The sequence below is a fragment of the Paroedura picta genome, chromosome 7 (genome assembly GCF_049243985.1).
Source record: "Paroedura picta isolate Pp20150507F chromosome 7, Ppicta_v3.0, whole genome shotgun sequence".
Taxonomy (NCBI): Eukaryota; Metazoa; Chordata; class Lepidosauria; order Squamata; family Gekkonidae; genus Paroedura; species Paroedura picta.
In genome coordinates, this window is record NC_135375.1 from 30396303 (window position 1) to 30419151 (window position 22849).

The window sequence follows — 22849 nt, forward strand, 5'->3', positions numbered from 1 at the left end:
ACATCATAACAGCTATCAAAAGGCATAGTAGCTCTATCACAGAAAAGTAGCATCATTATCTTGATTTGGGTCTTTTATCCCAGGACAAGTAATCATTTCAACTACAGCAAAGTTTACAGCACTAAAAGTTGGAAATTCTAGTTCCACAAAGGAAAAATGAGTGACATTGAGTCATTTCAGATAGGAAATATGTGAGTTTCTTGTTTAAATATGTTAGGAGAACAATTTGGGTAATGCCTATGAGATAGAATACAGATTATATAAACAAGTCGTAAATTGTCTCCAGAGAAGTGGTGATGAGTACATATTGCCACAATACTGCGGCTTGTGAAAAATAGAGACAAATACCATTCTTTTCCATTCCTTTGCATAATGTACCTTAGAATACAGAATTTAAAAAAATTGATATTCAGCACATAATTCCCATCCCATCATTCCTTCATATAGCTTGATCTGACTAGTTATGATTCTCAGGAAATCACCTAATCTTGACCAAATCCATCAGATATTTTGAATGTTCTCCAGTTATTAAAGGATACAGTGATTTTTAAAGATTTTGTTAGATAAATGAAATGTTATCTGCTATCTGTTTTAGCTACTAGTTTAAATAAAAGAGTAATCCTAAACAGCCCCACATTTTTATAAGCGGTGCTCATTCTGCACATGTTGGTTAATGCACTTTCAGCGTTCTTTTGCAGATGGATTATCCTGTGCAAAACAGGAATATCTACTTCCAAAGTTTACTACAAGTGCATTGTCCAAAGTGCGTGGAATGAGCCCATGTCAACTTCAATGCATTTAGACTTCTCTTACTCATGCTTTCCTGGAAGTAATATTCTCTAAATTTAATAGGGCTTATTTATGAATAGATATTCCCAAAATTGTGCTGAAAAGATAGAAGTAATATGATCTAATGAATTATACTTTATTACTGGAACAAGTAGGGAACTCTTGGGAGACTGGTAAGGACATTTTAAAGGTATGGCCGGACCTGCCATTTTCTTTAAATCTGTTTCAGTATTAGGATCTGCTTGTACATGTATTGCTGTGGTTCAGAGACAAAGCATACAACATGACAAAAGATATGAGGCCTACCCAGAGTTTTAAATGGGATAATGGCTAATGCAGAATGGGGGAAGAAAACATGCTCACAGAGACCAATTATGCATGGCAATGGCAGTGGGGCAGCATTCCCCACTGTTTCCCATGTACACACGGGGAACGAAATCCCCCGGTGCACGCAGTCCAAGGAGGCGGGAGAATGGGATAGCATGGTAATGCTATTCCACCATTGACAAATGCCCCGTTTGGCTCCGCAATGCTGCAAAACTGAATGGGGTGTTTCGTGTCTCTCCTGGGACACCATAAGTGGGGGAACAGCCCAGCCTGCCATGGCCCAGGCACCAATGGGACCTGTGTTAAGAAAAGGGATGCTGAAAAAAGGAACAAATACACACAGAAACTTGACTTTTCCCCCTTTTATAGATGATAATAATAATATAACAGTGTGGTGGGAGAGATTGGTAAAACCATGCAGGTGGAAATGTTAAGCTAGTCTCTCCCTCCCTGTCTGAATCAAAACTGTGAAGCAGCTAAAAAGCCTTTTAAAACAATGGAAAGATCCCAACTGTTCTGAACTTCAGTTAACACCTTTCTGCCAGGTTCTGTTCCCCAATCTGGAGTTTCTGCCAAGCCAAATACAAATGGTAATATTATAATGCCTTGTTGCATGTGTACTGTATTGGACTGTCAAAGGTAGTACTTTTGGATAGTTCAAAGAGCCATTCTTCCCTCTTCTTTGCTCCTCCTTCTTTTCCCCTCAGCCTTCTCCTTCCTTCATACATCAAATCACTTGTTCAACTTGAGAGGTTAGACACAACTGCAGAGCCTGGATCAAAACTATTTTTAAGATCTGTATCTTCTAGCTTATTCTCTCTTTGAAAATGTATGCTGTTCCTTGTGTTGGCTCAGGAAGGTTAGTGATAACAGATTGTGTTACTGGAACTTACTGTATTGATACAGTGATCTATACTAATCTTCTCGTACAGAGCATTATACAATAAACATAAGCAAACATGCAATTTCACTTTTATCCCTCAAATGATTCATTGTTTTTCTAAAGTTTCTTTTTAGGGGCGTTGCTCCATTATAATGGACATTTTAGATATTTACAGGCTCAATATCAATTGACAGTCTACTCTCTCTCTCCCTCAATATCTCAAAAAAAGAGAGAATGAAATATTGGGAAGAGAAGCCTGGTTTCCAAATGGTATCACAAGCAAGAAAAGCGAAGAACACTTCCACAAGAGACACTTTATTATCTCAGACTTCCAAAAACATTGTGACTTTCAAGATTAATTTAAAACATAAACCTTAAAATATTATTCCATATTGATTTTTTATAACTTGGAACTGAGCATTTCAAAATGGCTAATTTTGTGTTTTTGCTGAGATTTGGAGTCTTCATTGTAATTAATTAAATTTGCTTTTTAACATTGAAAACTAATATAAAGCTCACATCATGACCATTTGCTCTTGTCAGGGATAATGTGAATTATAGGGGAGGTCAAGGTTCAGTTCTCTTGACTCTAAGACACCATCTTTTATTTTATTTTTTAAAGGTGTCCTCAGACCAGGCTTTAAGGTATATTTAATTCCACAAGGGTGAAATTGGCAACACCTTGTGGTCTGACTGACTCAATGATCTAAAGCTCGGCAGCATGGACTTAAAGTCCTCCTCCCCACAAAGCTGTGGTATGATGATCTACAAGCAGCTACAGATTTAAATGGTGTGTTTTCCAGGGCAACTGGTACTTAGTAAGTGCCATGTCCTGCAGTTCAGTCCTCCATAGAGGAGCTCACTTCTTTGGTACAAGTGCTTTTCAGACACTTAATCAGCAGAAATACCTTGTGTGGCTGTGGCACAGGTCCTCACCAGGTCTTCCTGGAGGGTTCATGTTCAGCCGCTACTTAAACACCTTCATTGGTTACCAATTTGCTTCCAGATCAGGTTCAAGGTACCATTTTTGACCTTTCAGGCCTTACGCGGCTTGGGCCCTACTTACCTTTGGGACCGCCTGCCTCCTTATGCCCCCCGCAGAGCACTCCACTCTGGGTATGAATCTGCTGAAGGTCCCAGGGCCTCGGGAGGCACGCCTGGCCCCTAATAGGGCCTCTGATAGCTACCACTGCTAACTTGTTTAGAATCTTTATCAACAATACTCATTTAGTTGTAATTTTGTCCTGCAAAGTAATAAAAAAAGGCTGTACCTAAACTCTTATATATAATTATCAAGGCTTGATTTACAAGTACATTTACAATTCACTAAAAAATATTTAGAGGATCAGACTACTACTCTACTCAGTAGACAATGGTCAGGTCTGACTAGTATGGGTCCTCCAAGGTCTTTCCAAGCTCTGCAGAGATCTTTGAATAAATGGCACCATGTATTGAACCTGGGATCTTCCACATGCAAAAGCATGTGCTATACCAATGAATTCATTTTCTTGTCATCAGGTTTAACACTATCAGTCTGAGTCAAAAGAGAGTTCCGGTCAAGAATACAATATGGCCCTAATCTGAAGATATTTTGTACACAGCAACAAGCTGCATTAAGTGCTGCTTTACATAGGAATCTGCACTTGTTCACTTTCCTTGAACAAATCTTTACTACTGCCAAGAGGATTGATGTGGCCTGAATTCAGAGCTGACAATGCTGAACATCTGTTCAATTTGGAAGCTACTGGGTGAGGAGAAAAACTTTATTGGAAGCGAAATCTGAGGCTACATTGAATACAGCTAACAGGAATAAATAATTTAACACTGTAAATAAAATCACTTTTCTCATTTAAATAGTTCCATTTATAAATTAATAAGCTACACGCAAAAGAAAAAAACTGTGAAAATTATATAAACATGTAAATATTTCCATGGTGGTTTCCTCCTTCTTCACATTTAACTTTAAGGAAGATGTTTGCTCTATCATTATATTTAAATTGCCACATGTATTTCTTTCATTGTATCACTAACAACTGAAATATGTTGTTTAAAGTAACATATACTGTTAAAATCATATGGAACTAGAAATAATTATTCCCACCAAGAATGCTTATGTTAAATCACAAGGAAGGAAAAACAAACTAATAAATGATGACACAAGGATCCTGTTCTAGGTGTTGCTAACTTCTAGCAACTGAAGTAACGTATGCACCTCTCAACTTCAAGTATACCTTAATTCAGCTTTCTGAATTAGTGAAAAAAAATGCATTAGTTGAGGGAAGCAAAATGTGAAACCTAGTCAAGCAGCTCAAAATCAGCTCCTGCATTTGTGTATTTAAAAGATAACAGTTCTCTGAGAAATATGGAAAACTGTAGTAAAACATCAACTGAAGCTGTAGCCTTTCACAAGATCAAGACAAGATAGATGACAACCTGTAACGGTGTATCTTAGGGCTCCATGACTTCAGTTTGGAATTCGGATGCTTGTATTTGCAGTAAATTAAAGAAAGCTGAACCCATCTAGAGAAAAAAAACAGCAAATGAAGTTATCTTCCTTTGGCCTACATGCTATAAATGATGGAGCCTTTTCCTATATGTCATGCAGAATTTTACATATAGGCATTTTGAAATTATACATCTAAAACTAAATTATCCCACATAACAAAAGAACAACACAGCTGAGTGAAAGCTTAATTGTTTTAAGGCCTACGTGCTGTGATGTTTTCAAAATGGATAGGCTAATAAAAGTGAAAAGTTACATAAAATTAGATTTTCTTCATATTCACAATATTGAAAAAAATAAGATGGAAAACACATTAATAGAACACAATATAATAAATTTAGGATTTTACTGTAGTATAATTTTGAAATATCTTAAAACTTTTAACATTATAATTCCTTCAGTACGTCCTGGTATGAAATATGCTGCACCTCTTGATGAGCATTTGTTAAAACAGAGCATTAACAAATTTATTCAGATTCTGATTTTGAATTCAACACGACAAAAAAATTTCCGGTAAGTGGATTACCACCCTCATTTCATTCATATCATTAACAATGGTTTTATGCAAACGAGGGTGAGTGTTAGAAATGTGTGAACCTCAGAAGGCTCAACGTTTAGTATTGTTCAGATAAGCACCCAAATATTACAAATATTAAATGCTCCATTTTCAGAAATGCTCAATATGAAGCGGTGCAGCATGTTCTCAATTCATACATGCTGAAGGACTTGTGAAATCGTATTTTAAACTCCCACTATGTATTATGTTCACATCTTATTTTCCTAAATATTGGGTGCTTATCTGAACCTTACCAAATCTCTGAACTCTCGCCTACCAAGCATCATATTACTTTTTCTTTCAGACCCAAACTTATCTAGCCACTGTCCAAGCTGCCAACTAGTATTTCCAGCATTGCAAACAACTGTTCCTTGCACTTGATTCACAAAGGAATCAAAGCTGATATCAAAATGATCAAGGCTCTTCTTCAAACCCTCATCATCAATATATTATGTCTGCAGCCTGTGCCTGCACTTTTAAAGAAAGGTACGACAGAGAGTTCAGGTGAACAATATGGTGTTGGAAAGTAGCAAATGAACAGAAAGACCATGAGGCAACAGAAATAAAGCTCAACAAGGGGCTCTCAACCAATCCCTTAAAGTGAAACAACTCAGAATTTAAATGGATAGCTATTTAGAAAAGAAATTCTTCCAAAACAGCTTTTTTTTTGCTTGGGGGAAGGGTTTTTTACCCGTATCAGGATGCTACTCTATATATCTCTTCACTCTATATATACTCTCCTATATCTCTTCACCTTGTTTGTGATGTGACTATGACCCATTATGCACGGGGGGAATAACGCACATTGGGGGTGGAATGGCGGCGGCTAAAATCACCGATAACGCACGGTGTCGGCTGCAACTGGCCGCAGATTCGGTGCATGCTGCCGAAAAAGCCGTGTTAGTGAAACACGGAAGAAAGCGCAGCTTCCGGGTGACCGGGGCGCAACCAGAAGCGGCGCCGGGGTCACCGCGTGCATAATCGGTTACTCTGGGTTTTGCCGCCGTTGCGTCCCGTCCCGTGCATAAGAGGTTTGCTTCGCTTCTTCCCCTCCGCGTTTTCCATGTGACCCGAAATCACCATTTCGGAGGCCGTGCATAATGGGCCTACTGGAAGCACACACTAATCAACCAAGCATGTACTGCCTCAATTACAGTCTATATCCTACTTCAATGTTTACTATTTAGACAGCTACTGTTGAGTACATTCAGATCTCAAAGTCAGTAACTACAAATTCGTAGTTACACAAAAATGAATTGGTGGTATGTAACAAGACCATGAACATTGGTCAGCCTGAGTAGTAAGCAGCAACAAATACTAAGCTGTTTTCAAGTTCCTAGTCAAAGAGTGAATGGAATGGAACAACCAGATACACTTAACGTCAGCCTGTCTGACCTGCCACTTGCTATGCTGGGAGATAATTTGAACTGTATCATGCAGTTAGGTCAAGAGGAAAGACATCTATAATAAGGGATGCATTATCTGCGCATGAGAGAGTGAATCAAAGTGAGGAAATCAAATGCAGTAAACAGACCACCAAAACTTGAGAGCATTCTTGAGGGTCTGTCATGGAAACATCTATTCAGAAAGTCTGAAGAGGTGGTGGTAGTAGTAGCAGTAGTAGTAGTAGTAGTAGTAGTAGTAGTATGTTTACTACTGAGAAGCCTACTCTTCTCAGACTCAATGCAGGTAACAGCAGATAAAATAATAATAATACATATAATACTATTTAAGAATTAAATTGCCTACTTTATAGTTCTAAAGTTCTGCAGGGTTAGTTAATGTTTAACCCGTGGAGGTTAGATGGGTTCTCGAGCAGGGTGTTATTTCCTGGCTTCAACCAGAGGCCTGGTAGAACAGCTCTCTCTTACAGGCTCTCCGGAACTGTTTAAGAGATGAGTTTTATCTTGGGTTCTCCAGACTGGGGCAAAGGTCCCTCTTGGTGTGTTTGCTTACAATCTGATGATTAACTGAATAATGACAGGGTAGAGGGCAAACCACTATTTGAAAACTTGCAACACATAGTTACTCCAGTCTCATCGCTTTGGATGGGTTAGTTTAGCAAAGTATTGCAATGTATATGGCATGTTTCTTTTAAAGTCCCTATTAGGAAGGCTTTCCATGCTTGTAAGGTAAACTGATCATCTGCAATTTAAATCCATCATCTATGGAATAATTGTTTTCTCTTAGTTGCAACCAATATCATACATATGTCCCAGGTTCTTATGATTACAAATGGTATTTATACTTTTGCAACAAGCCTGCCTTTTTTGCCACCATCATTACCATTTCAAAAACAGTATCTGTGCAGCAGAAGCCAGGCTATGCTCCTAATGCAGTTTGACCAATAGTAGGGGAAGTAAAGGAAGCATAAAGCCTATCTGTGTCTGGATGTCAGGCTTCTGAAAGGATGTGAAGGGTTGGGAGTGACAGCTATAATCCAAAGAAGACTGGCATTTGAGGATACCTGGAGCTTGGCACCGTGACCTGCCAACCTTATTTCCCCACACTTGGTATATGAATTGTGGCCAGTGACTGAGGAAAACAGGGACGCAAGATGCTAAACTGGAGAGGTACTTCCTATGGGTGCACATGTAATGACTCAGGGAGGAATTCTGTGCATGCCCTCAGCAAGGAACTCAGGTGTACTTTGGCAGAATAAAGAGGCCTAAAGACTAAGGATGCACACTCTTTTTGAATTAATTTTTGATCCAGATTTGAGATGGCATCTTTTTTCATTATTGTAGTAGTAGTTATTATTATTCCTTAGACTTCTATTTCACCCTGAATTATCCTGATTTTTTGTGATTCTCCTTGCTTTGGGGATTTTTTTCAAGTTTTTTGGGAAAGATCCCAATTTTAGCAATTGCCTCCGGTTTCTCCACCCCACTCCAGAGGCAGCAGAAACAGGGAGGGGAGAGGGACAGGAAACTGGTGTTGCCAAACAACTATTTGGTGGCACCCCTGAGCTAACCGGAAACAGTTAATTTCCAGTTTATTATTAGCGTGGGTATATCTGAGTGGATAACACTATCAAAGGACACAGAGGAGCATATTTTGTCTCCCCTTCCCTTAGCTTCACTTACATCAATAGAACAGGCAGTACTTTCTTTTATTTCACACCCCCCCTTTTATAAATGGACTTAGTTGAAGGCCTACTGGTACGCATCACACTATTTATTTATTATTTCTTAGGGCATTTCCATGAGCCTCTTGTGGCGCAGAGTGGTAAGGCAGCGATATGCTGTCTGGAGCTGTCTGCCCATGAGGCTGGGAGTTCAATCCCAGCAGCCGGCTCAAGGTTGACTCAGCCTTCCATCCTTCCGAGGTCGGTAAAATGAGTACCCAGCTTGCTTGCTGGGGGGGTAAATGGTGATGACTGGGGAAGGCACTGGCAAACCACCCCGTATTGAGTCTGCCATGAAAACGCTAGAGGGCGTCACCCCAAGGGTCAGACATGACTTGGTGCTTGCACAGGGGATACCTTTACCTTTACCTTTAGGGCATTTCCACACACCATAAATGTAGCTTAATGCTTACCTAATGAAGACGCTATATTCCAGCCTCAACACATGAGGTTGCCTACATCCTGTGTCTGAGCAGCAAACTGCTTGCTACATCCTCCATTTTAAAGCACTTCTCTAGGAATTCCAAAAACTGGATTCACCACCCTAAAAAGCGCTAGCAACCAGCAAAAGAGAGCAACCAGCAAAAGGAAGGCTCAATAATCCTAAAGTCGTCTGCAGCATCTTGCCTTTGCTCTCACCTCCCTTGTTCCTGGGGAGGAGAATTACTTTTTTAAAAATGGCGAACTTCCTGGAGCAACGAGTAGGTGGACATTTGTGTAGGTGATGCTAGAAATAAAAGAATATTTCATTCAACAATGCGTGCCTCTCAAAATTCCCTTTATAGTCTATGGTGCCTCTGACTTTCATGGGCACCAAAGCGGAGGTGGCCGGATCGGACCCTTCGTGCACAAGCCTACTCGTGATCCCATAAGGGGTGGCATTCAAAAGCACTATGCATCTCTGATTATATGCATAGGCATTGCAATGGAGAAGTATGATTTAAAAAAAAAACTAGTGGGCATCGCAGGACCTTTAAATTACGTCAGAACATGGAGGAAGAGGATTGATTGACAGGCAGACACACAACGTGTATAAGGTGTGTTGCTCTTTTCCGCCTCTTCCAGCAGCAGGTGAAGAGGGTAAGACGCACAAAAAAAAGGCAGACAAAAGCGAGACAGTAAAAAGGTGAGGAGGGCCTTGGTGGTGCGATATAATGTTGCACTTTGCCATTCCACGGGTGTGATGCTATTTTTACTAATGTGCAGAAATGCTCTTAGATTCTTATTCCCCCAGTGTGGGGTAGTTTTCTTCCATTTGGAGCAGCTTGAAGAAACATACTAACAAGGTTTCTAGAGGGACAATAGAACAGATTCCATGGGGAGGCAAGGTTTATTGAAGGTAAGAGAGTACCCCCTTCAAGAATTTAATATATTGTAGTTTACAGGACCTATTTGTCAAGCCTACTAAGAATGCCACACAAGAAAAAGGGAAGCTAGCCCAGTGGTCATCCTCCAAGATGCAGCCAGTAGAAATTATCATGCTCTGAGGAGGATGAAGGGGCAAACCTTAGGAAGACTGTAGAGAACTGAAAACTCCCAAAATAACAGAAGCAGTACCTGTACTTTAAGAAATAGATACTCTTTGAATGACAATTATTGCTAGGCAATCACTTAGTTTCCTTCAATAAAAGAAAGGGGGCACTACCCTTTCCAATAGCCCTCTGCTCCCTCCCTCCATTTCTGGAGGGGAGGCACAACTGTGCCAGCAGTAAACACTAGGCAGCTTGCTACCACATATTCCATACCACACTCACCCAGCTGCTGCAGTAGCTACCAGACAACTTGATGCCACACAACTTGCTCTGGCTCAGTGTCAAGATTTGCCTGGGCCCAGCAATGAGCACCACGGAATTCACATGAGCTACTTGCAGACAACTTGATGCCACACAACTTGCTCTGGCTCAGTGTCAAGATTTGCCTGGGCCCAGCAATGGGCACCATGGAATTCACATGAGCTACTTGCTAGTGCATGACATTTGCAGATTGGCCAGAGGCAGAGAAAGAAGATGCTGGGGTAGGGAAACCCAGGATATTGTAGTGGTGAGAATTAGGCTTGTGCGATTCGGCCGCTTCGGCGGCCGTTCCCTCCGGGCGCAGCCAGCGCCACGCTGCGCCGCGGGGGGGAGGGCAGTGCCAGTAGCGGCGTGACAGCGGGCGCAACCACGCAGGCACGGAATTCCGCGCTTGCATGGTTGCACCCGCTGTCACACCACTGCCGGTACCGCCCCCCCCCCCGCAGCGCGGTGCTGGCTGCACCCGGAGGGAATGGCCACCAAAGCAGCCGAATCGCACAGCCCTAGATCCAGGTTCAAAACCGTATCCAACTATAGAAGATTATTGAGTTATCTCCCCCACATGCAACCAGCTGGGTGACCTTGGGCTCGCCACGGCACTGATAAACTGTTCTGACTGGGCAGTGATATCAGCGCTCTCTCAGCCTCACCCACCCCACAGAGTGTCTGTTGTCGGGAGAGGAATGGGAGGGCGACTGTAAGCCACTTTAAGCCTCCTTCGGGTAGGGAAAAGTGGCATATAAGAACCAACTCTTCTTCTTCATCTTGAATCTCAACCTGTACCTGGAGATACAAAGGCAAAGGGGAATAATGGAAACTACTTTGAGTCCACATTGGAGAGAAATGTGTATAAATGAAGTAAATAAATAATAAAGAAAATGAAAATTGAGGTGGCCAACAAACCTGGCTTCCTTATACATTCACACACACAGGAATGCATACCAGCAGAGACATCATACAACGCCAAAACTGGCTTGGTCTAGTACTTATCCGCCTCTCCCCACCCAGCTGCTTCTAGGCCCTGAGGGATAGTACCATAGGAATGTTTTAAATCTATTTTAAAATTTTAAATTTTAGATCTGTAGTGTTACATTTATGATTATTTCATCTATGGATTTGTTATTTATTGTTATGCTATGATGTAAACCACCGTGAGCCTTTCAGAAGGATGGTAAAAAGAAAAATTAATTAACAAATATAGAAAGACTGGTTGGTGATTGGGAAAGAGAAAAGGAAGCAGGAAAAATGGAGAAGATATGAGAGCTTCCAGAATCAGAGAAAGAGCAAATAGTGTGGAGAAGGGAATATAGGGGATGATGAAGTGATAACTTTATGTTTTATGTGAACTGCCCTGAGCCTCAGTGGAGGGAGGTATATAAATGAAATAAAAAGTCCTTGAGAGTTCCCTGTTTCCTTTGATATTTCTTCCTGCTGATTTAAAATTGTACTTATGGTACCCAGAACAGATATAATGTCCTCCTGCCATTTTTTTCTCTCCAATACATTGGAAGTGTTACAGGTGAACAGGAAGTCAGATACAGGATTTAAAGTGTCACCCATTTAAGATGTCACCAATTCTGGATGGGATTGAAAAAAACAGGAGACCAGGAGCTTACAGCCTTGGCTCTCCATATCATGTGAGTGGTTTAAGAAAGATAAGCAAGACAATAGAATACATTAAGTAAGATAAGCAAGACAATAGAATACATTAAGAAAGATAAGCAAGACGATAGAATACATTAAGAAAGATAAACAAGACGATAGAATACATTGAGTTTGCTTTGGATTTATTAATATTACTTTGTGGAGGTATGAAAGATATTGCATTGAAAACGGAAAAAACCATTTAGACACCATTTTGGCTGAGTCCGTGTGGAAATTACAATAAAGAGATTCAAGTGGGTAGCTGTGTTGGTCTGAAGTAGTACAACAAAACCACAGGATTGAAAAACCTGTAGGGCAGTGGTTCTCAACCTTCCTAATGCCACGACCTTTTAATATAGTTCCTCATGTGGTGGTGACCCCCAACCATAAAATTATGCAAGGGTTCTTTCACAGAAATTAAACTGAAACTGACCAAAGGCTTGAAGATCCATTGTTCATGATTGTACATAAATTGGTTATAAATTGTATATAAATTGGCAAGCGCTTTCAGGAGGAGCAGCAAGAGTGGAGGCGCCTCTCCCCCGGCCAAGCTGCTCGCCCTGCCACGCCCTGTGAAATGGTCATTCGACCCCCAAAGGGGTCCCAGCCCCCAGGTTGAGAACCAGTGCTGTAGGGGAACACTTCAACCTTCCAGGACACTCAATAAGGTACTTCAAAGTAGCTGTTTTATAACAAAGGAACTTCAAGAACAGACTAGAAAGGGAGACTGCAGAAATGCAAGATATTATAATACTCAAAACAATGGCATACCCTAGGCTCAACAAGGACATAGGTTTTTATGTTACTATGCATGCTAACCTTCAACTCTTATATCCATATTCCTTACAATCCTTTCTTTATTCTATTTGGCATGTGACTCTAATGTGATGTTAGTAACATGTAATATAATCTTTAATTTGATTCTCTGGTCTCAGGACAAGATAGTTGCCAGCACATCTTTTCACTTGCAAGTTTTCACACTTGGGTAGAGATGGATGGGGCCAGCAATTACTAATGTAGACAGTTTTATTTCTCCAATGTTTTTGTGAACTACAACTGAACTCAAGGGGACTGATAGACTGTTTTAGCAAAGAATTATCATATAGCTGAATTTGGATGTTGTGAGACAGTTTACTAATTTATCATACTTAGCTTTTGGCTTATATTCCCACTGTTACGATGATTGTTCATTAGTCTGAGGAAGAGTGCATGCATTCGAAAGCTCATGCCTTGAATAAATCTTTGGTCTTAAAGGTGCTATTGGACTCTAATTCTGTTGTCTTATCCTTCACTAATATTTAGGAAAAGGCCATCTGGGTGGCGCTGTCCAGGAACGGAACCTGTGGTCCAGCCTGGACTTTTGCCACTGCAGCGGGCCAATCGAGATGCGCCCATCTGGATTGGGCCAGCCCTGCCTCTGGTCGACACGTGCAAGATGCTCACTCAGTATAGCTGCCAGATGGTCCCTGGACGTCAAGGAGGGCAGACCGGCAGCTTGCGTCCTTCCTCGACAGCAAACCTGGCTGCCATGGGGCCATCAATGCACCGCCGCTCCCATTGCCCGCCCAACCTCCACGGTCACCTCCAAGGCCGCGCCTTCTCTCCAGCCGCCCAGGTACGTCACCTCCCCCTCATGCCCACTCTCACTCCCAGGGACCGCTAGCGTCCATTGCATTTTTGCGTGCAATGGGCTTTTTGGCTAGTATTTCTAATATTATTTGATTAAACCATTTGACAAATTCTTTTTCTCTTCTTTGGATAACTCCTTGCTGAGGCTGTAGCCAGCTATGAATGGTTAACCAGCTTTCCTGGGCAGACAAGATCTGACAGCTGTTGTGTATAATTACCGCAATGCACTCTATGTGTTGTGGCCCTTGAAAAGTGCTCTTGAACATCAACATAATGTCATAATGTTGCAGTATGGATGCTGACAAGTCACAGGAACCACACCACTCCAGTCCTGGCTCATCTTTACTAACCCCAAATCTGTTTCAAGGGGCATAGGAGCAACTCAATAAGGGCTATTTAATGAAGGATTGTGTTGGCCTCTAGCCTTTTGCTGGATTTTCTCCATTTAACTGTCCACCACTGTCTAGTAGATCTAGGCTGAGCAAGCTTTTGGGATTCTAGGTACTTTCTCTTGTCACTGCTGGCGTTTCTGAGCATTAGGACAAATCTTTTTGGAGGGAGGTAATGCCTGTGTGTCAGACTCTCCCATGAGAGGGCTCCCACAAGGGGTTTTGGTGGTGGGGAAACATACAACAGGGTGCCCAGGTGGGAACTTGTCTGCTGGCTCACAAAACCAGGTAGCAGGGGAACCATATAGAGGTCAGTGCTCACGTGTTCCCCTGTAACCTGCCATTCTGCAGTTATTTCGAAACAGATAGGCTGGGAAGGGGATCATCAGGCGATAGGCAAGTTGCTTGATGGTGGCGAATCCATCCCCTTGTTGCGTTATCATTCTAGTTGGTTATGCATAATAAAATAAGCTGTGGACTTCTTGTTACCATAAGATTTGGTTGTGTGTTTGACTCTTCCATTGCCTCAGTCTCTATACCTCCTTGGCACCATAAACAATGTATTATAACTCTTTCTTCTCAGTGTTGACCTCCATATGAAAAATACAAGTGTCTGGGAACGGCTATTAAATAGTAGGGAACACGAGGGGGTTGTATTTTATGATTTGTTTAGGTTATGTTGTATTTTATGAGATGTTTTACTGTGAACTGCTGCAAGTCAGTTTACTGAGAGCAGTGGTATAAAAATTCAAAAACAAACAATAAATAAATAGATTAAAAAGCAGTAAACGCTTAATATCTTTGCCGTTTGTGTGTTGCATACAAATTCTTTCAATACAACTTCACATACTAATTATTATGGCAAGTAGTTATGCTAATGATATTACTATTTATGCAAATGATGCATAATTATGCAAATTATCATGCCAAGCAGCCTTAACTTGCATGGTTTAAGTCTGAAAAGTTTAAGTTACTTTCCCTTCTTGACAGCAATTCTCTAAAAAACAAAATTTGTTCTGAAGTTGGGGCCTTAAAGATCCAGTTGAAGGGGAACAGGTATAACAAAATCTACCACAGCAAGTCTACCATGGAGTATTCAGTTCTATAAATATTTTGCACCTTAACCTAATTTACAAATACGTACAATTGAAACAGATCAAAAATAAATATTTTTTTCTTAACCACAAAATACTCTTGTTAAATTAAGAGATTTGTATTGCTTCGGCAAATTGTTATGACTAAATACTCTGGCATAAAACACAGAAATCCTACATAGGAATCATTTTGGCCATAGTTTCATGGTGTACATGAGGCTTACGTGCATGAAGTATTGTCCCACATAATCATATACATGTGGTATTCATGGAAATTCCCACAAAGATTAATGTGTACGAGTTGCGATACATATGAAGCAGACCTACATACATTCAAAAGAACATTCCAATATACCAGGTTATATAGAGAAGATACACCATTCTCCACTTTTGAACTCAAAGTTCTCCATCAGTAAGATAGGTAGTTCTTGTGGGTGTATGATATAAGATTACAGACAAGGAAGAAGGAGTCCTAGTGCTCCAGAAACAATTAGCTGCTCCTGCAGTTTCCATTCAAAGCTAAACTCTGATACTGGTAGAAATAAAGCAGAGTAAAAAAATAATTGTGGGACAGCAGACACTAAGTATGAAAAACTAACTCTTCCTTTTGTAGCTACCCACCATGAGTTCAAAGTGAGCCCTTATTGCTACCCCCTTGATAGGGGCACTATTACTAAAAGAACTACTTCACAGATCTCTTGGCAGCCATGAACGATCCCTGCATCCTCACCTGGTAAACTGATGCTTGGCATTGGTTTGGGAAGGGGGGGGCAGCATAAGCTTGAGAAAAATGGTTATAATATCAAGACAGGGTTGCTTTCTCCATGTGCTGATTCTGTTCAACACTTTTTCTCACCTTGTCTTTCACTGTGGTATAAAACTACAGCCAAGAATCTGTAGGTTGGCAGAAGGAGCTCAGAAGCCCTTGAACAACTGGCAGAAACAGCTGTGCAACCTCTACCCATTGCCCAGACCACATACTGAATATTACTATAAACATCAACCACCCAATATAGAATATGGAAGTTTAAAAGAGAATAAAAGGTATGATTCATCTGCTCAGCAGCAATCTGCACATTACTAAGGCTGTATTCAGATATCATGGACAAATTTCAGTGATAAGGCCAAAAGTAAAAACTTTTTGGTTTGATGGATAACTGCAGTTTGTTTTGACTAAGGTGACCAGATTGTCCCACTTTTAGAGAGACATCTGCGGGCACCTGGCAAATTGTGCTTATGTTGAAATTAAAAAATATATATTACAATACAAGAAACCCCCCTCACACTGGTCAATGGTGTCCCGCTTTACCAATGTTAAAATCTGGTCACCTTAGTTTTGACATCAAAATTGTGGGTTATTTGCTGCCTACAAAAGAGGATTCATAACTATGGTTGTATCCTGACTTGTAAGTAAGACTCAAACCACAAGTTGCTAAAGCATATCACAACAAGCAGTAGTTTATTTAAAACCAGGAAGTCTTCAATCTCGGCTCCAGCCATATGGGGAGGAAGGGGAAAGCGAATGTGCAAAGGCTCATTTTTGTCACAAACAATCCTCAGATTGTCTGTGACCGCTGAATAAGTGTCCAGTGCAATTTAAAACATAATATCCCTCAAATGTACACATTGTGAAATTAGATATCTGCAAACTGTCTGACTCTGAATGCACACTAAAAATAGGATGGCTATCTATGGGGAAAAGAAAAAAGAAGAGTATGAAAGCAAGTGAATTGGATATAATGGGGGGGGGGAGTAGAGAGTGAGAAATGGAAGCTTAAGTAGAAATAATAAAGGCTTTTGCTGAGACATCAAAAATAAGAGACTCAACCAATCAGACAGCCAACCACACACAACTTTTAAATCCACTGCTACATGAGCTGCCAAGAGTCATAATACCGTCCCAAGAATAATATTGTACTTGTCACCCTGGGGATATTAAAAATTAATTCCCTTTGTACTATATCTCTAACAGAAGTGATTAGTGCAAGTGATTAGGTAAATTATTTTAAAAGTTTTTTTAGGCTTGGCTAAACATTTTAATTTTTTTATTTTAAAAGTATATAAAATAATATGTAACGGCATCAAAAAAAATCTGCAAATGTATTTTAATACAATTTTAATATTCAGTTAATGACTGACACTGTAAAATCAATGTAACTGATGTTTTAGTCTTCAAACCACTCTATCAGTGCTCTGAACGACATGCCTTTAAATTATTCTGAATTCATATTACTAATAAATAATAACAATAATAAATATTCTTAAACAGGAATTAAAATACCTGTTAATTCTCCTGTGTGACTATTATTACTAATAATCAGTATCAGTGAAAATGAAATAAAAATGAGTAATAATTGTTAATAATCACAGAATTACTAAAAACCGAGTTTAACAGCTAAAAGAGAAATAAGTATCACAATATTAGTGTTTGGAAGTTTAATACCTTATGAGCACTGCCTACCACACAGTAACAGCACTTTTACATCTAACTTCAAGGAATCAAGAATGGATCTCAATGCTTGTAATGTACCAAGACAGTATTGTATGCCTAACCGAAGCTTCCAGTTAGTCTCCAAGTTTAAGGGGGGAAATTGCTCAGTTCATTCTTATGCAAATTGCAGGCAAAATAGATACAAATGACTCAAGCAAAAGATGCAGCATAAGTACCTCCCATTCCTCATTTAAACCAGTGTCTCTGTCCAAATCACTAAAAGAAAATTACACTGCTTTTATTCCATCTAGTTATATATGTAATGAAGGAACATATACAGATTACTAGGCAAGATACTTAGCATAAGGATCAAGACTTCTTACCCCATATTTACACTGGCGAGATGTTGCCCCATACTGGAAGCGACACTGTTCGTCGGCATCATATACCTGACCTGGGGCCACACCAGGATAAAGGAAGTCACGCTTCGGAGGCTCGTTGTCAAGGCAAGTACCACGGCCTGAACTGTTCAACATAAAGAATCAAAAGAATTGGTAACATTATTAAAGACATCAGCTGGAATATCAGGTTTGTGATTGGAACATAATGTTGTAAATAAATATAAGGTAGATACACATGATTAAAGTAAAGAATTAGGAAGGAATTAAAAGATCATAAACATTTTTCTTTGAATACAGTACTATTCTATGACAAAACACTTTAACAATATACCTTATATACACCAGACTGATTGCATTATACTTTTAATTTTTCTAATTGAAAATGCCGCCCTAATGCAGAGCAACTAACAAAAAGGTGGTAAATAAATCCTATTTTATCCTCTAGTACTATCCTGTAAAAACACCAAGAAACATCAAAGTCCATCCTAGCACCCCAAAGTAGTTATACAGTTCTTTGAATCCTAGCTATGCACTCTAAAGGAAACTGTGCTTGTTAGAATTTAATCATTAATGTACTGTAGCATAATTGTTTCAACTACTATGTACTTTTAAATTCTGTACAGGTTTAAAACCATATGCTTGATAACCAATATGTCTATTTTCTTGCTGTAGCTGAGAGGAAGCTGCCTCTTCAATATTTTAATGTGAATGATCTCCATGCTCACTTGCCCTCTGTCCTTCCCCTCAAATATGCATTGTTGACCAAAAACCTGCTATATTTTAGCACAAACCTTGGTTTGATATTACAGCAAATACCATGATCTGTGCTTCTTGTTTAAGCCAGAATAGCAAATCACGTAATTTGTAATTCTGATTTGGCAGGGCAAGTTCAAACTCTAGTTTGACAGTTTGGATGTAATGTCAAACTATAATCTGGGCTGAATCTGAAATCATTGACACTACAAAGGGGCAGATACTAGAGTACAGAGATCACTCATGTAGGCAAGATTTGGCATTATATATAAACTACTCCATAGCTGAGTTTGAATCAGCTATTTACTGAGGACCATGTCTCACAAAGAGCACTGATTAACTTAAATCCCAGACTTGCACCATAACTGGAGTTTGAACTAGGTTTTAAATATATTGAGAAGAAGTTGTAAAGGCCTACAGGAGGAAAACAGATGTTAGTCTAAAGTGTTTACAAGATAAATAAATTAGGAAAGCATTAGTAGAATGTTTGGACTCATAATTATTTTAAAAAGCAAGAGTTCTTTGGTTAGGATGTTTTGTACATGCTAACAATATTTGTAAAGTTTAGTCGCAGTGTGCATAAAACAGGACAGATGCTTTTTTACTTTCATTCATATAGGCCAAGTTGGGACTTTTAAAAGAATTCTTATACACCCATTAAATTTTCTCTTCAGATCGCATAAATTTTTTTGTCAACATTCCTCCAATTTTTTCATATCCCCCTTGCAAGTTCTTCCCAGTCTACCACTGTTATTATAGATGTCATGTGTTACAGGTAGTAATTTAAAAAAAAATGTCAGTACATTTCACCCTATATACATTTCATAATTTTTTGCAAACATCTATACAAACTTCATGATGAAACACTAAATTCCTGCAGGGAAAAATAATTGAGATACTGAAAATTAACCACTGCATAATTGGGTACTTATGAGAGTCAGCATGATAACGCTATTGTTTTTATGACCGATGATAAAAAAGGTAACTGAATGACTGTGATTAATAGCTGAAAACCAGGTTTAATTTCCCATATGAAGCCTGCTGGATAACCTTGGACTAGTCACAGCTCTCTCAGAACTCAGCCCCATCTACCTCACAAGCTGTCTATTGTGGGGAGAAGGGAATGTGATTCTAAGCTGCTTTGAGACCACTTAAGGTAGAGAAAATCGGGGTATCAAAACTTCTTTTTGTTGAAGTTACTGCAAGCAGTTCAGTATATGTGGATTTATACTATACTTAGAGTCAAACTACGCATGATATGGAAGATCCAACAGAGTTGTTTAAAGTTTCTTTTCACTACAAAATTAATTAAATCACTGTGGCCATCCTTCCCATTAGTTAACAACCTCTGCCTGGCTCAACTCAATCTCCTCCACAAGGGGATGTTGGCCTGGATTCTCAACCCTCAGGGTTTCAAAGAAGCACCACAGAGGGAAAATGAGGCTGCCACATCAGTGGAGGCTCCTCTTCCCTCAGGGCTTGGCTGCCCTTGCAATTGGTTGACCCAGTATCTGCCTCAACCACCTGAATAGATGGTACTATAGCAGCATCCCTGCTCTGAGAATTACCTGCAAGGGGAAGGATATTACTCAGAAAGCATTAGGGGTATGAGAAGGGTAGGGGGTAGGAGTAGAGGATTCTGAGCTGACTGTCCAATAGGTTCTCTTTATACCCTGCAGACCCTCTATGCATGGAGTCTGTTACTATTAGATGCAACAGAACATAACTCCTTGGGCTGAGCACGCAGATGAGAATTACTTGCAAAATACGCACCATCCGCTCCACAGCTAGTTTGAAGCATCTGCATTTGAAAGGAACCTCTGCACCCACCCCAAATATACACAGACACAAACAGACACAGTTGAGGCAACTGATTACACTTTATTGGAGAACTGCTGGGGGAAAGGGGCTGAGATAATGAGAGCCCATTGCATAACCTTAGTGTGGTTGTTCCTGGGACAGTGTCTGAATGGGGCAGAAGATGATGAGGGTCAGCAGGCTGCAGAAAGTTGTCAATTTCCAAAGGCAGTCTTGGTTTGCGGCCAGAACACAGTGGGCCTAGGAGAACAGTGGTACGAGCCTGTGCTTGCCCTGTTGGATCTTTACCTGCAGGATGACAAAATGAAGAGATGTGCAAATACAAGGGGTCAAGCATCCCTTGTCGGGCACAGATTTGCCCATCAGGGTTACCTGGAAATCCACTCCAGGGCCCATAAACCAAAATTCTTCCCCCCAGTAGAGGCTGGCACCATCTGAAACACCCTCACCTGTGTGACATTCATCTCCAGAGGAAGGGCAAATGTTCGAACCGAATAAGCAGCTTTTCCACAAGGATGTGCTCCTGCAAGGGATTGAGTTCAAGCATTGTGTGGTTACCCACTCCACCCAGCATAGTGGGCCTCCCCCACCCAAAGCACCCAGTCCAAGGGGGAGCCTGGCAAATGAATGAGCTGTAAGTGAATTGCAATGGTGAATTTGTGCCTGCTCCGTCAACAGCCCTCCCCATCCAGACCCCTTGCACTAATCCCCCTTGTACATGACAGACCATTGTGGCTGGAGTATGCAGCTTCTGTGGCCCTGCTAGACTGCCACACTCTTGGGCTCAGGTGCAAGAAGTGGTGTTGCTGGGGTGGCTCCCAGCCACTGACAGAGGGAAAGAAGTAACTAAGTTAGGAAATCAGACCCCTGCTTACCTGTCACTGCACAGCTGCCCCTTTGGGTCCTGTCTCAGGAGATGGGGCACCTGTTTTGGTTCAAAACTGGGAGAGGTCAGCCATGGAGTGTGAACTTTGCTCTCCTTTTGGGTGTTAGTGAAAAGTGCTCAACCAGTAGTGCTAATTGCATTCTTTGTGCTGTTCCTACTGCCAAAGTGCTTTGGTGCTCATTCTGCCCAGCAGGGAGCTCTTAGACATGATTTGTGGAGTGTACTGGCTAGGAGTTTTGTAGGGGGGCATGACTAAGAGCTGAGGGCATGACTAAGAGCTGGCAAGAGGCTCTGCAGGGGAGGGAGGTTATTCCTTGTGTCCTTTGTTCTGAGCTGCTTGAAGCCTCATGGGTATGGCTGCTGTAGAAGTGTGGGGGGGGTGACTTGATTTTTTGTTCAATGGGTGCCCATGAGTTGCACCATGTTTTTTGTTCATGCACCTCTGTCAGGGGGCATTCCCAGGCTGAAAGCTTAGGGAGAGGACTAATTTGGGCCACATCCCACAATCTGCCCGTGGTGATGTCAAGCAGAGGCATATGCCTGACTTGCACAGCTACTGTGGAGCTGCACTGGTGCCCAAGAATGGCGAAACAGCACCAGGATCTTGCATCAGCATAACTGACCCTTTTAAACAAAGTCCACTGTCAGCTTTGAGGTGAAGTGGATTTGTTTTATTTACTAGCAAGCAAATTTTATTGCACTAGGCCATAGGCTGTTGCATGATCAGATGCACAATAAAATCATACAAAACAGTAAATACATTCAAGACAATCTCGGTTATCAACTAAATAAAACTTACATTTAACCCATATAACAACCTTTTTCAATCTTTTGGAGGAGCCCCTGAAAAAAATTTTCACACTTCGAGCTCTGGAAGTGATGTCAGCTGGCTATGCCCCATGCCATGCCCCCAGAAGTGACATCACGACCCACACCCTTAGCCCTCCTTTTGCTCCCCCCCTTTACTACTATGATAGCAGTTCTATTTCATGAAGGCTGGAAAGAATAGTAGGAGATGAGAAGACATCCCAGTCCCCATTCAACACCATATTACTTCAGAGCTCCCGTGGACCCCCTTCAGAACTTCTACAGACCCCTGGTTGGGAATCTCTGTCATATACTCTGCTCATCAGCTGTTAAGAAGCCCACAGTGTTTGCCACAATGCTGGCTCAAATTTTTATCTTGGCCAATGCAAAGGTGGCAACCCTTCGTGTTGCAAATGGACCAGTGTCAGGAAGCAGATATCTTAACCTGTCATGAGCTGAAGATAGTACCCCTGGAATAATTTTATTTAGAAATTTCCTCCTTGGATCCGTGTGACATAGTCCAACAGATAATGTGGAAGATCTTCAACTATTAGGTCCCCACAGACACAGAACCGCAGGAGGAATTTGAGCATATCTCTCAGTTAGGACAATTTGTCTCAGTTAGGACAATTTGTTTTGTTTTTTAGTGTGCCTGACACACAGATACACACAGAGGGTTCCTTAATCTTGAAATTAATTACAAATCCAGACCCCTCTGTCTTGGATCCTACAGACTGTATAGTGGGATATCTAGGTTGAGGATAACATGGGATAACAAAACAAATATGATTATTTAGTTAGTAAGTGTGCTTGTATTTCCTTCCTACTCCAGCCTGTTAACTGACACTGTGCCAGAACTGGAAGTGCATTATGCTTAAGAGTGCCAATGTTTATTTTTTCCAGCAGCTTCTAACATAAAGACAGTAATTTAAAAGATTGAACAATTCATCTGGGAACAGCATCCAAACCTTGTCTGTCAAAAGCAATCCCTACAGGACTCTCTCTCTAGTCCCAGATGT

The 22849-nt window shown here is 40.8% G+C and overlaps 1 protein-coding gene across 11 annotated transcripts in view; it reads right to left on the minus strand.

The window, feature by feature from the left end:
- Positions 1-22849, minus strand: part of ADAMTS6 (ADAM metallopeptidase with thrombospondin type 1 motif 6) — a 140356-nt gene that overhangs the window by 34703 nt on the left and 82804 nt on the right. For 9 of the 11 annotated variants that reach the window (XR_013233055.1, XR_013233056.1, XR_013233057.1 and 6 more), the window contains 3 exons: positions 20587-20660; positions 20257-20425; positions 17549-17690 (listed from right to left, as the gene is read on the minus strand). Coding sequence is in view for 8 of the 11 variants with exons in the window: in XM_077347240.1 (XP_077203355.1) it covers positions 17549-17690; positions 20257-20425; positions 20587-20660 (385 nt within the window). In the remaining 3 variants the exon portion in view is untranslated. The remainder of the gene's footprint in view (positions 1-17548; positions 17691-20256; positions 20426-20586; positions 20661-22849) is intronic. The other 2 variants (XM_077347243.1, XM_077347242.1) reach the window with 1 other exon arrangement.